The sequence below is a fragment of the Phaenicophaeus curvirostris genome, chromosome 16 (genome assembly GCF_032191515.1).
Source record: "Phaenicophaeus curvirostris isolate KB17595 chromosome 16, BPBGC_Pcur_1.0, whole genome shotgun sequence".
Taxonomy (NCBI): Eukaryota; Metazoa; Chordata; class Aves; order Cuculiformes; family Cuculidae; genus Phaenicophaeus; species Phaenicophaeus curvirostris.
In genome coordinates, this window is record NC_091407.1 from 8,654,388 (window position 1) to 8,667,453 (window position 13,066).

Genomic DNA, 13,066 nt, shown 5'->3' on the forward strand with positions numbered 1-13,066 from the left:
GGATGCTACTTTGCAGTTGGGGCAGGCTGGGAGAGCACACGGAGCCAGCCCAGCTCAGCTAACGAACAACTCATTAAACCTTGGTGACTTGCTCACTCTCAGTTGTGTCCATACCCTCGAGAATGGTTTCCAGATGAGACAAGCTCCGTGAAGCATTCCCTGCTCCCACAGATTATGGAGGGTCTCGGTCTGGACCTGAAGGTGTTGGATCCCATGGGATCTGTTCCCTGAAACACCAGGAAATTCATCATTTGCTACTGGAATCGTTGTAATCTCTCCCCAGAGACCTCACTGAAGACTTTAATGCTAATAACACTGCAAGCCCAGCAGTCCCTGACGTTTGTATTTCTTATTCCTTCCCCCAGACCTATGAGCAGAACGAATGGATAATCCACTTGGCTGGGAAGCTGCTGGCCCAGGAAGAGGAGGCCTTGTCCTTGATGGCCACCAACCCATTTGCGGGCAGAGCACCCCCACGGTAAGGTCTGAGTTTTGCAAAGGGAACTGGGAGTACCCGGGCTCCATGTTGTTCCTGTCTCGGATGTGGTTTCTATTGATGGATTGAGTTTTGTACGTGGTGGTACGCAATAAGTAGGGTGGGTTTAATATGAGGACACCACGAAGACCTGGTGTTCTCAGCACCTTAATGCTTTCCTGGTGGGGACCCAAGGACCCTTTGGCTGAGCCCATTCTCAGGCGTCTCCACGAAGGCCTTGGTGTTGCTTCTCTTGGACAGAAATCGTGATGGCCGAAGTGGTTTCCTCCCCATCACCTTTAGATTTTTTGCCATGATCACTTGGCGAGGTCAGATCAAAACTGCTATTTCAACTGGCCTATGGAGGTTCTTCAAAGACAGAAAAGTCCTGCAGAAGGGATTGAGTTTGTGGACAGTTGTCTTGGGAGTGTTTGCATTTTCAATGAAGAGACAAAGCAAACATCAGCAAGTAAAATGCTCAGACAAAAACCCCAAGGTTTGCTACAAAAGGCATTTTTCACAAAAGTGCCTATTTTGTTCATGAAGTTATTTTTAGCTGAGAAAACATTTTAGGGGAATTTTGGATCAACTTAAGTAATATTATGCTCTTGCTAATATTTTCCATTTGAGGCTCAAAGATGCACAGCAAACAAGGATGAAGGTTCACGGCACCACATGAAATGCCTTCCCCTTGAACCCTGCTGCTGTTTTTCAGCATTAGCACAGTGCGTCTCCCAGACCTTCTGAGGAGAGACTCCTTTTCTAGTTCAGATGTTGACAACTGAGGGAGGCAACCAAGGGGAGACCTCATCGCAATTTACTGCTTCCTTACAAGGGGTGGAGGAGGAGCAGGCACTGAGTTCTTCTCTTTGGACCTGAGACAATGGCAGGAAGATGGACCAGGGGAGGGTTAGGTTGGACATTAGGAGAAGGTTCTTCCCCCAGAGGGTGGTGGAGCGCTGGAACAGCTCCCAGGGAAGCAGTGACAGCACCAAGCCTGACAATATTCCAGAAGCGTTTGGCCAATGCCCTCAGCCCAACAATGTGAGTGTTGGGGTTGTCCTATGCGGAGATAGGAGTTGGACTTGATCCTTGTGAGTGTTCCAACTCAGATCACTCCATAATTCTAACTTCCACCTTGTACCAAAGCGCTTCCTCTGAGATGGTTTAAACATCCCAGGGCGGTATAAATGTATAAAGCCCAAAATGGTTTATACTCTGAGCTCAACGTGCATCTGTATATAATCTGCACAACCCAGAGCAGAAGCACAGCTTGAAATACAACTGCTAAGTGAGCTTCCCACCATCATATTGGAGTATTTCTAGTAACTACGTTTCTGGGGTTCCCCAGGCATCCAGCCCTGTCTCATAGGCACCTGCAGGCACCTGCCAGAATATCAGTACAGTCTGGTGGGACATAATCCCTCCAGTACAGGAGCCAAAACCACTGTAAGAACTGCTATTTTGGATGGTTTGCACATAATTCTCATTTAAGTACCTGTTTTCCCATCACTGCAGCATCGTAGAGTGAAGCAGCGGGCGTTCCCGGCACACAGGGCAGGATCCTGCCCATAGCCCAGAGACTCACAGCCGCCCCAGAGTTCCCATAAACGATGGTTTATGGTTCAGGGCAGGTTATGGTGTTGTGGTAGTTTGTTGGGTTACACCAGCAGCAGATCTGTTACATGCAAATAATGACACCCTGGCTCTGGTCCAGGTGGGCTCTGGGGAACCTCTATTAATTATTGCTACAAAAGGCTTGCTGGGCTAGAGCAGCCCTTGCCAAAGACAGATACAGCTTTAATCATGTTTACAGAGGGGTTTTAGCTCTGATTAGCTGTGCTGGCATTGGCTTTCCACGTGAGGAGCAGCACACTGAGGCTGTGCAATCAGCTGGTCTCACTCAGTGGTGTTGAGGAGCACGTGAAACCTCTTTGATCTGGGCTGTGTTCTCATTTTGGCCATGTTTTCTCTTGAGTTTCATGGACCTTCCTTTGACTGCACATGCATTCGTCACCCATAAGTAGGGTCTGCAGCTTGTGACAGTGAGCTGGATCTCCCCACTGCTCCCTGCTACCTCCTTGTTGGAGGCTGCTCAGCCCCATGGAGGTGGCACATTTTTGGTGGCCAGGGAAGGGGCATGTCACAGCCCCAGTGCCTGCACAGTTGCTCGTGTGGTGAGGGCGATGGGAGCCATTCTAGGTTGCTAAAGAACACTGGAGCTCACAGCAGGGACCTGGTTGGAGCTGGCTCCTTCAGGAGCTTGTCCGGGAGATGGTGTTGGAGCAACCTGTGCAAGGCTGAGCTGGAGGAACAACTGGAGAACCCACGTTGCATTGGCTCCATCTCAGGTGGGTTTTATCAACTGAGTCTCTCCAAACTGTTCTTGTGTCCCCAAGGCTCAGTGCTGTAAATTCACCAAGCAGCGTTCGTTGCGGGGCGTTCCTTTGCGTTGCTTGTTTTTAATTAAAACAAAATAGAAGAAAAACTCAGCCTCAAGCACTGGCTGACCCCGGGGGCTCTGCCAGAGCCTGGGACCTTTAGACACCGAGTCACCAGCTTGAATTAGGTGTCCCCTGGTGCCAGCAGCCAGGAGCCATGACCATCTGGCGGCTGCTGGCAATAAACGGCTTTGGCGGTTCATGGAGTGACAGAAGCATTTGATAATCCCAGAGCTGTTTATTACCATGTGTCCCCCAGTGCCATAAACATTGCTGCTGGTGCTGAGGCTGAAAACAAGACATCGTAACAGATTAAAAATCAAGATGTATATCTTGCCTTCTAAGACTTTGCCCTAGATAGGCTCCAATTCTTCTATGATTTCTGGCATCAGTGGTGCTAAAAGAAATTCAAATAAAGTAGCTGAGCACAGGAACTCGTTTTAAAATTAAAATAATGAAGTGGGCTGTGGCTGGGGTAACACTGCATCACTCCAGGTGGTGAATAGTGGGGTTTATTGTGTTCTGTAACAGGTGAGGAAGTGAAATATTCAGGAATTTACAGCAAACCCAAAAGCAAATCTTTATCTTTGTTAGTTTTTAAAGGTTAACAATTGCAGATCGTATAGAGGAACACGCGAAGCTCCAAGAAGTCCTTGCACAGCAGCACGGATGCCGTGCTGAACACACGGTGCTGTAGATCTTGTCAAAAAGGGTCTTGATTCATGTGTTACCTTGGTTTAACCAAGAAAGCACAGCCTCTGTTTTCACTCTTTAGCAGCTAGTTTATAGTAGGAAAAGATCAGGATCCAGCACTGGTTTTATGTGTCAGCTGCCTTTGCTCTGGCATTAGATTTGCTGTAAAAGTTTTTCATGGGTCTAAGGGTATTTTTGGGTGGCGTAAAATGAAAATCACAGTTTGCAAATGCTCCTTTTGGCTCAGACCAAAACCCAGCACCTCAGTTCCCTCCACGGCCCCGGTTGTGGGTCACGTTATGGCGAGTCAAATCCGAACACCTGGGCCATTGGCACCATCCGGATTCGGACCCAGATGGGATGGGGAGGACTGGGGGCACGGTGGGGACTCGTGCCTGTCCACACTGGGGTCATGGGTTTGGGGCTTAGATCCTGCACCGAGCTCTCATGGCAATCACCAATTTCTCTTTCCATTTACATTTCTTTCGTTGTTGCTGGTTTGCTGTTAGCGCTTCACCCACGTAAGAAAACTGAAGGGGCCTTTTTTTTTTTGAGTTTTATGCCCCCACCCTGACTCTGCTGGGCGTACACTCATGGTGCTCACAGCCATTGCGGGCACGGCGTCTTCCTCAGCTGCTTTGCACCCCATGTTACTTCTGCTCAAGGCTCACCTGTTTGGCTTTGGGGGTTCTTTCCTTTAAATTTAAAAGCTGGAGAGGGCTTTTTATTAGGGAGTGCAGGGATAGAATTAAGGGGGGTGGGGGAGTTGGTTTTATGCTGGAAGAGGGGAGAATGAGATGAAATCTTAGGAAGAAATGTTTTGCTGTGAGTGTGGGGAGGACCTGGCCCAGGTTGCCCAGAGCAGTGGTGGCTGCCCCATCCCTGGAGGGGTTCGAGGCCAGGCTGGATGGGGCTTGGAGCTCCTGATCCAGTGGGAGGTGTCCCTGTCCATGGCAGGGGTGGGACTGGATGGTCCTTTCCACCCAAACCCATTCCATGATTCTATGAAACACCATTTCTTTGTTTAGTTTTAAAAGTCCCCTTGTTGCATGTTGAAGGTCCCAGTTGAAGGCTGGTGAGGCCCCTGCACCCACAGCATGGCCCAGGGCATGTTCTTGTGGGAGGACCATGACCAGAACCCAAGTGATTGCTCTGCATCCTCCAATCCAAGAAGAGGCATTAGTAGGTTACCTTCTGTTTTAATCCAGACCCCATAGCAATCTCTAACTGAGTGCTGGATAGGAGCATCCTCAGTACCGGGATCACATTAGCATCACCTTTCTTGTTACAATTTAATTTTAGTTATGAACAAAGTCCTTAAATTTAAGCCTCAGTGGTAAACAAAAGGTAATTCAGGGAGGCTGTAGGTGTGATAGATTCCTCAGGGCATCCCGGTGCCCTTGCCTGGAGTCAGAACCTGCCTGCAGCTGCTGCAAACCCTTACTCCCTCTGTCCAGCTGAGGACCGTGCCCACCACGCTCGGCTCCCCACAGGAGCTTGGTGGAAAAAAAACCTGATTTTCCTACAATATTTCCCCCCCTCCAACACTCCACTCTAAAGGGAATTTTGAGACTTAATTATTTTCATTCCCTGCTAGACTAAATAATTAGGGGAAGGGACTGTTTTCCATAAGAACATTACACTCCATACTCCACAGATTTGATTCTGTTAATGGAAACTCTACACCTTAAATAGCCAAGGGACTTTCAAAATGAGTTAATGCCTTCGAAATGAAATTTCTGAGACCAAAGTTTGTAGGTTCCTTTACAACTCTAGAAATTATAGTATTTGTTCAAGTGTGATAAACTTAAAATGAGAACCAGGTGACTGATTAAAAATGAGGGTATTGTTGAGCGCCCGGCCTAGCTGAGTGTGAAGCTTTACTTCAAGCGCGGTGATGTTTGTGGAATGTCGATTTACAAAATATGCTTGCGTGGCGGATAGTTCATAAAACACCAGCCATCATAAATCTGAACGGTAGGGCTTTGGCTGAGAAATTAATAAGTGTTTAACACACCGTCATGGAAACAGACTGCAACAATAAAAGAAAACAAAAATCAGGTTTTGCCTACAGAAGGAGGCAAAAAAAAAAAAAATCAGGTTTAGTTTTGACCAAAGTGTTTGGTGTCTCTGATATTAAATCATTTTTACTTCAGGATTTTTATTCCAATTATAGTAGCACTTTGTTGAAAACGCTTCTGAAGACCTGGATTGGTAGTGGTGGTGTGACTTATAGAGATGGCACTTCCTATGTGACGCTCCCTGGCTGCAGGGACACAAGAATAGAGCGTTTGGTATTCTTGTTTTGAGTTGATTGCCCCTTTCTTTCCACTGGTGTCCAGGCAATGGGCTTTCTGCCTTGGGGCAAGGTCATAGAATCATGGAATGGTTTGAGTTGGAAGGGACCTCAAAGCCCATCCAGGACCTCCCCACCCTCACACCAAAACATTTCTTCCTAAGATCTCATCATTGATGGTGTCCCTGCCCCTGGTTTTCAGCTGAAAGAGGGGAGATTGGGATGATATATCGGGAAGAAATGTTTTCCTGTGAAGATTGTGAGGCCCTGGCCCAGGTTGCCCAGAGCAGTGGTGGCTGCCCCATCCCTGGAGGTGTTCAAGGCCAGGTTGGATGGCGTTTGGAGTCCCTGATCCAGTGGGAGGTGTCCCTGCCCATGGCAGGAGGTGGGACTGGATGGGCTTTGAGGTCCCTTGCAACCTGAACCATTCTATGAAAGAGAAGTCAGCGGTGTTGAAAAACGACCCATAAAACTGCCCTTATTTTACAAACTTGGCCGAAGATGAATTTACGATCCCTCCTGCTAACGGGGCTAGAATAAGCAGGAAAGCTGATGATGGAGGCTCTGTTACTGTAATGAATTTGTAGTTTCCACTGCTGCTCACTCCCTGATTTACAATGGAGTGGAGAACCTCAAGATAAAAAAAAAAAACCAAAAAACACCCCCACCAAATCGCAAAGACACCCCATGTTTTGGTTCCTTTCTTCCTGCTCCCACCCTGCCTTGCCCTGTCAGGCCATTAATTCTAACAGAAACCACCGGCACTGCTTTTTTCCCTCGAACCCCTCAGCTGTTGCAAGGAGACAGCTGCACGCTCTGGAACTAATTACAGCTGTCTGGGAGATTTAGGCCTCCATCCCAACAACTCCAATATTGCTGCTAATTTTTAACACGTACAGTTGGAAGATGTCATAATAGGCTGATATATGATCAAACCTTAGAAGTGCAACAGCGCAGCTGCTGCCGGGCATCTGGCGGGATGAATCTATTGATTTAAAAAATCATGCTTATTATTTTTAGCCTTTCTGCCCTCCCCGAGGCTGTGGCTTTGCCCAGTCTGGGTGGTGATGGAGAGCGGGGTAGTGGCAGGTGGATCCTGGCATCTCCTGTGGAGTGGTGGGACCTTTAGGTGGCTTGGTGTTCCTCCCTCTTCCAGCCATGCGCACAGGGATTGGCATCGTCGCTCTACCACATCCGAGGCACCACTGTTGGACCTCAGGAGAAGCTGTCAAAGAGTCCTATCTGTCTCTTGTCCTCTGTTGCTGCTGCTGTTACCACAGCGAGGCTTTCCTCTCTCGTGGAGGAGAATGTCTGACTTGTTTTAGCTGTCCGGACCTTCTTTCTTGCCTCTCAAGTGACTACTTTGCCCTCATGAGTCTGGCAGGAGACCTATCCTAGGCTCAGCTGCTTCAGCCTGATGCTCAGCTTTGGTACCCGGTGCTTCCCGCAGCGCCAGGAGGAGCTGCCGGCTCAGTAAACCCTGAGAAACTGCTCACAGCCAGTATTGTCCTTCCTGACCTTTCTGTCTGTCTCCTCTGAAACACGAGTCCTGCTCATCCTTCTCCCAGTATGAGTGACCACCTGTGGCACCAGTCTCCTTTTGATGTAGACAAAGCTAGATAGCCTCCTCATGACCTTCTGGAAGAAGTTCTCATCTCTCCAGAGCAGCAAGCAAGGTTTATGCATGCTGGCAGTTTCCTGCATCAGGGGGAGCTCAGAGACCTGTGGACGCCTTCCACCAGCCAGGAGGTTTTTATGTGAGCTCAAGGCTGCACAAAACATGAGCAGTTGCTGATGGGTGACTTGTAACCCGTAGCAGTTTCATGGTCTGCAGGCAACCATGCTAACACACATCTCACCTGAGTTGCAAGCTGTCCGGGGCTCCAAGGTGCTTCTGAACTTTGTGAGCCCTGAAATGATGGACTCTGGGATGTTGGGGCTTCAGCCCTGTTGCTGCATGAGCGCATTCACTTGCAAATCCCAAAAGAAAGGAGCAGGTCCAGCTCTGGAGGAGTTTGCAAATGCTGTAACTGCAGGACTGAGGTACCCAGGTAGATTATACATACTGGGGTAGCTTGTAAACTCTCTGAGCCTTGAAATGAGGTGCTCCAGAGAGTATTAAACTCTACAGCTTTTATGTTTCTGAGCCTTGCAAGGCAAGATTCCCATGGGTTCCAGGTTTTCTGTGTTTCTCCCACAGCCCCTAACCCTAAGAAGGATAGAGAGGAAAGATGGCATGGGGTCTGGATGCTGCCATCATATTCTGATGCTCAGAGCTATTCTTGCTTGCTGCAGTTTATCTGTCCTGCAGCACATGTTGGCGGTCACAACCATAGAAAGGCTCTTTGGCACCTGCATCCACCAGTATCATAGAATCGTGGAATGGTTTGGGTCAGAAGGGACCTCAAAGCCCATCCAGTCACACCTCCCACTGGATCAGGGGCTCCAAGCCCCATCCAACCTGGCCTTGAACCCCTCCAGGGATGGGGCAGCCACCCCTGCTCTGGGCAACCTGGGCCTTTCCGCCCTCAGAGGAACCTTTCAAGTCTTGAATCCCAGGGCAGTGCTGGTGGTGCAGGACAGCAAAGAGCCATGGACTGTGTTTTGCCAGAGCTTTGTAGCTCATCACTGAGTGAGGGGTTCAGCTCCTGGAAGAGCTCAGCTCCCTGGAGTTTGCGAACACCAGAGCCTCCAGAGCTGTGCAGACTCCTTCCATATGGGTCATGTCATCCTGATGTGGCCCATACATCCCAACACTCCAGCTCATTGCTCAGATGGAGCAGGCACGGGTGGCAGAGTGACCATGGCTGGGACAAGAGGGTGGCTGAGTTTAGAGGTTGGAGGGCTTGGGGGGACTCTTCAGATTGATTTTGGCTCTGACAGAAGAGCCTGAAACACAGGCAGATAGAAAGGCAAACTTTATGCCACAAAAATGCATTTTCAATTGCATGTGGTCGCCTGAATGCTCACACAGTTCTAGTTTTACATGTGGAGCCCTTTGATAGCAGACGTTTTAATAGACAGAGAACATATGGGAAAAATCAGACCAAATCAGATGATAGATATTATTTAATCTTGGCGGGCAAGCCCGTTCGAAAGGGACAAGAAAATTTTCATTCCAGAGGGTTTACAGGACAGTCCTTGAGGTTGGGGAGAAGGCGCTTCAGTGTTTGAGCAGAGACCTGTCATCTCCTGAGGTCTCCTATATCTGCCCTAGAGAAGTCAACTGCTCTCTGTGCTCAGCATCCTTATTGAGAAAATGGGAACTTGGCCAGATGGGGTTTGCAGATAGTTCCTTCACCATGGGGCACCCTTTTACACCATGTCATGGGAGTAAGTGGAGATGAGTCCAGCTTGGATTGGAAGGGACTTTAAATATCATCCAATTCCATCCCCTGCCGTGGGCAGGGACACCTCCCACTGGATCAGGGACTCCAAGCCCCATCCAACCTGGCCTCGAACACCTCCAGGGATGGGGCAGCCACCACTGCTCTGGGCAACCAGGGCCAGGGCCTCCTCACCCTCATCATAAAGAATTTCTTCCTAATGTCTAATCTAAATCTTCCCCCTTCCAATTTAAAGCCATTCCTCCTTGTCCTGTCACTCCAGGCTCTTGTAAAAAGTCCCTCCCCAGCTTTTCTGGAGCCCCTTTGAGTACTGGAAGCTGCTCTAAACTCTCCCCACAGCCTTCTCTTCTCCAGGCTGAAGAACCCCAACTCTCTCAGCCTGGCCTCAGCAGAGGTGCTCGAGCCCTCCGATCATCTCCGTGACCTGCTCTGCAGTGGCTTAGTGAAAAGAAACCCCCAAAGCCAGGGGTGACAGGTGGAGGGAGGCTTTGAGCCGGAGACAGATTGACATAAAATCAGCCGCTGAAGCTTTTTTAGGAGGTCATATGTGTTTTCAATTCAAGAAAGCAATCAAGCAGCACAGCTTGGAAATCTCAAACCATCCCGGACAGGAGCCTGCAGGCTACCTGGGCCCGTGGGAACGTTGCTGTTCAGTAACGCTCTAATTATTAACAGGAAATTTTGTGCTCCTGTGAAGTAAACACTGTGGGAGTAACACTTCAGCCCCCGTTTGACTCTTGCCAGCCTCCAAAAAGAGAGGGAAAGAGAGGGTGTAGAAATGGTCCCAGTTGTAATGTAGCCGGCAGTTGCAGGGCAGCATTTATGGTGATGAGATGCAGGTTTACATCCTGAGCCCCAGCCAGGGTTCCAGCATTGCTCCCTCCTTTTCCCATTTGCCTTCCCTTATCTGGGGGCTGGTGTCCTGCCTCCCTGCAGCCCCTGTCAGCAGGCAGTGAGCCGGGAGGCTCTGGCATGGAGAGCTGCAGTGTTGGGGACACCTCCATCCCTGTTTCTTGCCCCCCATCCCTTACCCACTGTCAAAACTAGAGCTGTCCCAATGCATCCCCAAATGAGCTTCCTTGACCCCTCAGCGGAGGGGAAAACATGTTCGTTCTGTTTTCATTCCAGCCAGGAGACGATCAAAAAACAGATGATCCCGCAGTGGGTGCGATGAGCAGCTCCGTGTTAATGTGTTTTGTTAGGAGAATCGTTTCTGTGTAGTTTATCTGGGCATCCAGCAGCATTTCAGCTGAGATGTCGAGATGTAGAATCATAGAATCATAGAATAACCAGGTTGGAAGAGACCTACTGGATCATCGAGTCCAACCATTCCTATCAAACACTAAACCATGTCCCTTAGCATGTGATTGTGGCTAACCTTTTAATTGAGCACACTTCTATCCATCGTCTACGATCTCCCCTGCGACCCATCGGTTTGCTGGTGTTACGAAGGTGAGTGCTAATGGCAAATATACAGGAGTCGTCCTTAATTATTTTAGCAGTCGGAAGGAACTTTACGGCTGCCCGAGGTGCAGCCCCAGCAGCGAGCAGCTGCGGCAGCACGGTGCCCTGCTCAGTAGCGGGGTTTGTGTTTTAGTAGTGAAGCAAAGCAGGTTTAAATGAGCATTGACATGACTTTGACATTTTTATATTGTGGGTTATTTTATGAACTTAGCCAGCGAATGCGGCGATGCACTCTGCAACCAGGGACCGCAACGCCTGGAGGACCGGGGTGTTACTCCTTCTCTTGTCAGCATGCCCTACATCAAGCGGGACCAAACCTCCCGAACCGAGCGGCATGGTTAGCCTCCGAATGTGTTTTGCGAGACTGATGAATGCTTCTTTCTGCACTGCTTTAAAATCTCCTTCTCTGTCAACTCCCAGGGCAGCCAGAAAACAGATGCGCTCGCAGCCTCACTAATAAGTGGTGGAGCAGAAGGAGCAGCCGCTGGCTGGGGCGGAGGGATGCTGGGGGAGCTGTGATGGGAGTCAGACCCTGTGGAGAAGGACTTGGGGTGCTGATGGATGAGAAGCTCAACATGAGCCGTCAATGTGCGCTCGCAGCCCAAAAGACCAACTGTATCCTGGGCTGCAGCGAAAGAAGTGAGGCCAGCAGGGAGAGGGAGGGGATTCTGCCCTTCTGCTCCATTCTTGTGAGACCCTGCCAGGAGCCATGTGTCCAGTGCTGGGATCCCCAACATAAGAAGGTGATGGAGCTGTTGGAACACGTCCAGAGAAGGCCACAGAGGTGATGCGATGGCTGGAGCACCTTTGCTATGAGTACAGGCTGAGAGAGCTGGAGTTGTTCAGCCTGGAGAAGGCTCCAGGGAGACCTTAGAGCAGCTTCCACTACTGAAAGGGGCTCCAGGAAAGCTGGGGAGGGACTTTTTACAAGGGCCTGGAGTGATAGGACAAGGAGGAATGGCTTTACATTGCAGGGGAGAAGATTTAGATTAGACATTAGGAAGAAATTCTTCATAATGGGGGTGGGGAGGCCCTGGCCCAGGTTGCCCAGAGCAGTGGTGGCTGCCCCATCCCTGGAGGTGTTCAGGGTCAGGCTGGATGAGGCTTTGAGCAACATGGTCCTGATGGGAAGTGTCCCTGCCCATGGCAGGGGGGTGGAAGTGGATGGGCTTTGAGATCCCTTCCAACTCAAATCTTTTCTATGATTCTGTGTCCCAGGCAGAAATACTTCATAGTTGCTGTCAGAAAAGAAAAAAAAATATTTTCCTGTTTTTTTTGTTAATCTTTCAAGGTTGGTTGTAGAGAGGTGTGTGGGGTATATAGCAGCAAGTGGGGGTTGCACCAGGAGGGTGGTTTGAAGCTTCTCTCCCTTGTTCATCATTCTGAAATTGTCTCAGGAGGACCCTGGGAGCTCCCTGGTGCCTCAGTCCAGCAGGATTGGCTACATCACTGCCTCCGGCTGCGAGCATCCCAGGATGGAGGGAACAGCAGGATGTAGGAGCCAGACAGACTGAACACCCTCGAGCTGGTTTCTTCATCCAGCTACAGAAAGGCTCTAAAACTTCACTCCCGGGGGACCATAAAGAGGGTCTGAGGTCTTTCTGCCTCCACCCACAGCAGTGCAGCCCCCCTGAGCCGGCTCTGCTTTGTTTCTCTGCAGGTGGATCCGAGGAGAACACTTCAAGTACAAATTCAGCCAACCCGGGGGAAAACACGCCAGCGAGGGGAAATGGTGGATTAGGAAGAGAATTGGCCCTTACTTCCCTCCTGTCAACCTCCAGGGCCTGAAGAGGTTTTATGAAGACAGGAATTGGCCATACCCAGTGCGGGTCTGATGGCGGAGGACAACCAAGGTCAAGAGGGACTGGCTGGGGAAGAGAGGGAGCATTCAGCTCCCCTACAAACTACATTCCTTCCCTCTCTCTGTATTTTTTTATTCCTGTCCTTGTTTACACACACTTTATAGAAGATTCCCAGCCAACCTGTCCACCTGCTGTTGTGGTCTCATTTTCCTCATCGTTCTGTTTCTTCTGCCCATCCCTTTCACCACAGTCGTGCCTGACGATTGGCTTCTCCGTTTGGAAATCATCAGCTCTAGAATTTGGCCAAAAGGTGAACAAATACTGCAGTTAGTTTTGGGTAGGTGTGGGTGTTGCATTCCCCAGGCTTTTGCTTTGTGCGTTGGCTGCAGAGGCATGAGGGGAGATTTTGGGGGTGGTCTTCTGTCTCAACCAGTGCCTTCCAGGGCTCACGGGTTCCCTGGGGTCTGGCATTGGGCAGAGTAGCTGGGTCCTCCTCTGCTGCTGGCTCATGGGGAAGTGATGCTGGCTTGGCACTGCTTCTCCATCCC

General features: G+C 49.8%; 1 protein-coding gene across 2 annotated transcripts in view; it reads left to right on the forward strand.

Annotated features, from left to right (window-relative positions):
* Positions 1–12,703, forward strand: part of LMF1 (lipase maturation factor 1) — a 191,911-nt gene extending 179,208 nt beyond the window's left edge. For both annotated transcript variants that reach the window (XM_069869999.1, XM_069870000.1), the window contains 2 exons: positions 366–478; positions 12,377–12,703. In XM_069869999.1, the coding sequence (XP_069726100.1) occupies positions 366–478; positions 12,377–12,551 (288 nt within the window). In that variant the 3' untranslated portion in view covers positions 12,552–12,703. The remainder of the gene's footprint in view (positions 1–365; positions 479–12,376) is intronic.
* The last annotated feature ends 363 nt before the right edge of the window (positions 12,704–13,066 follow it).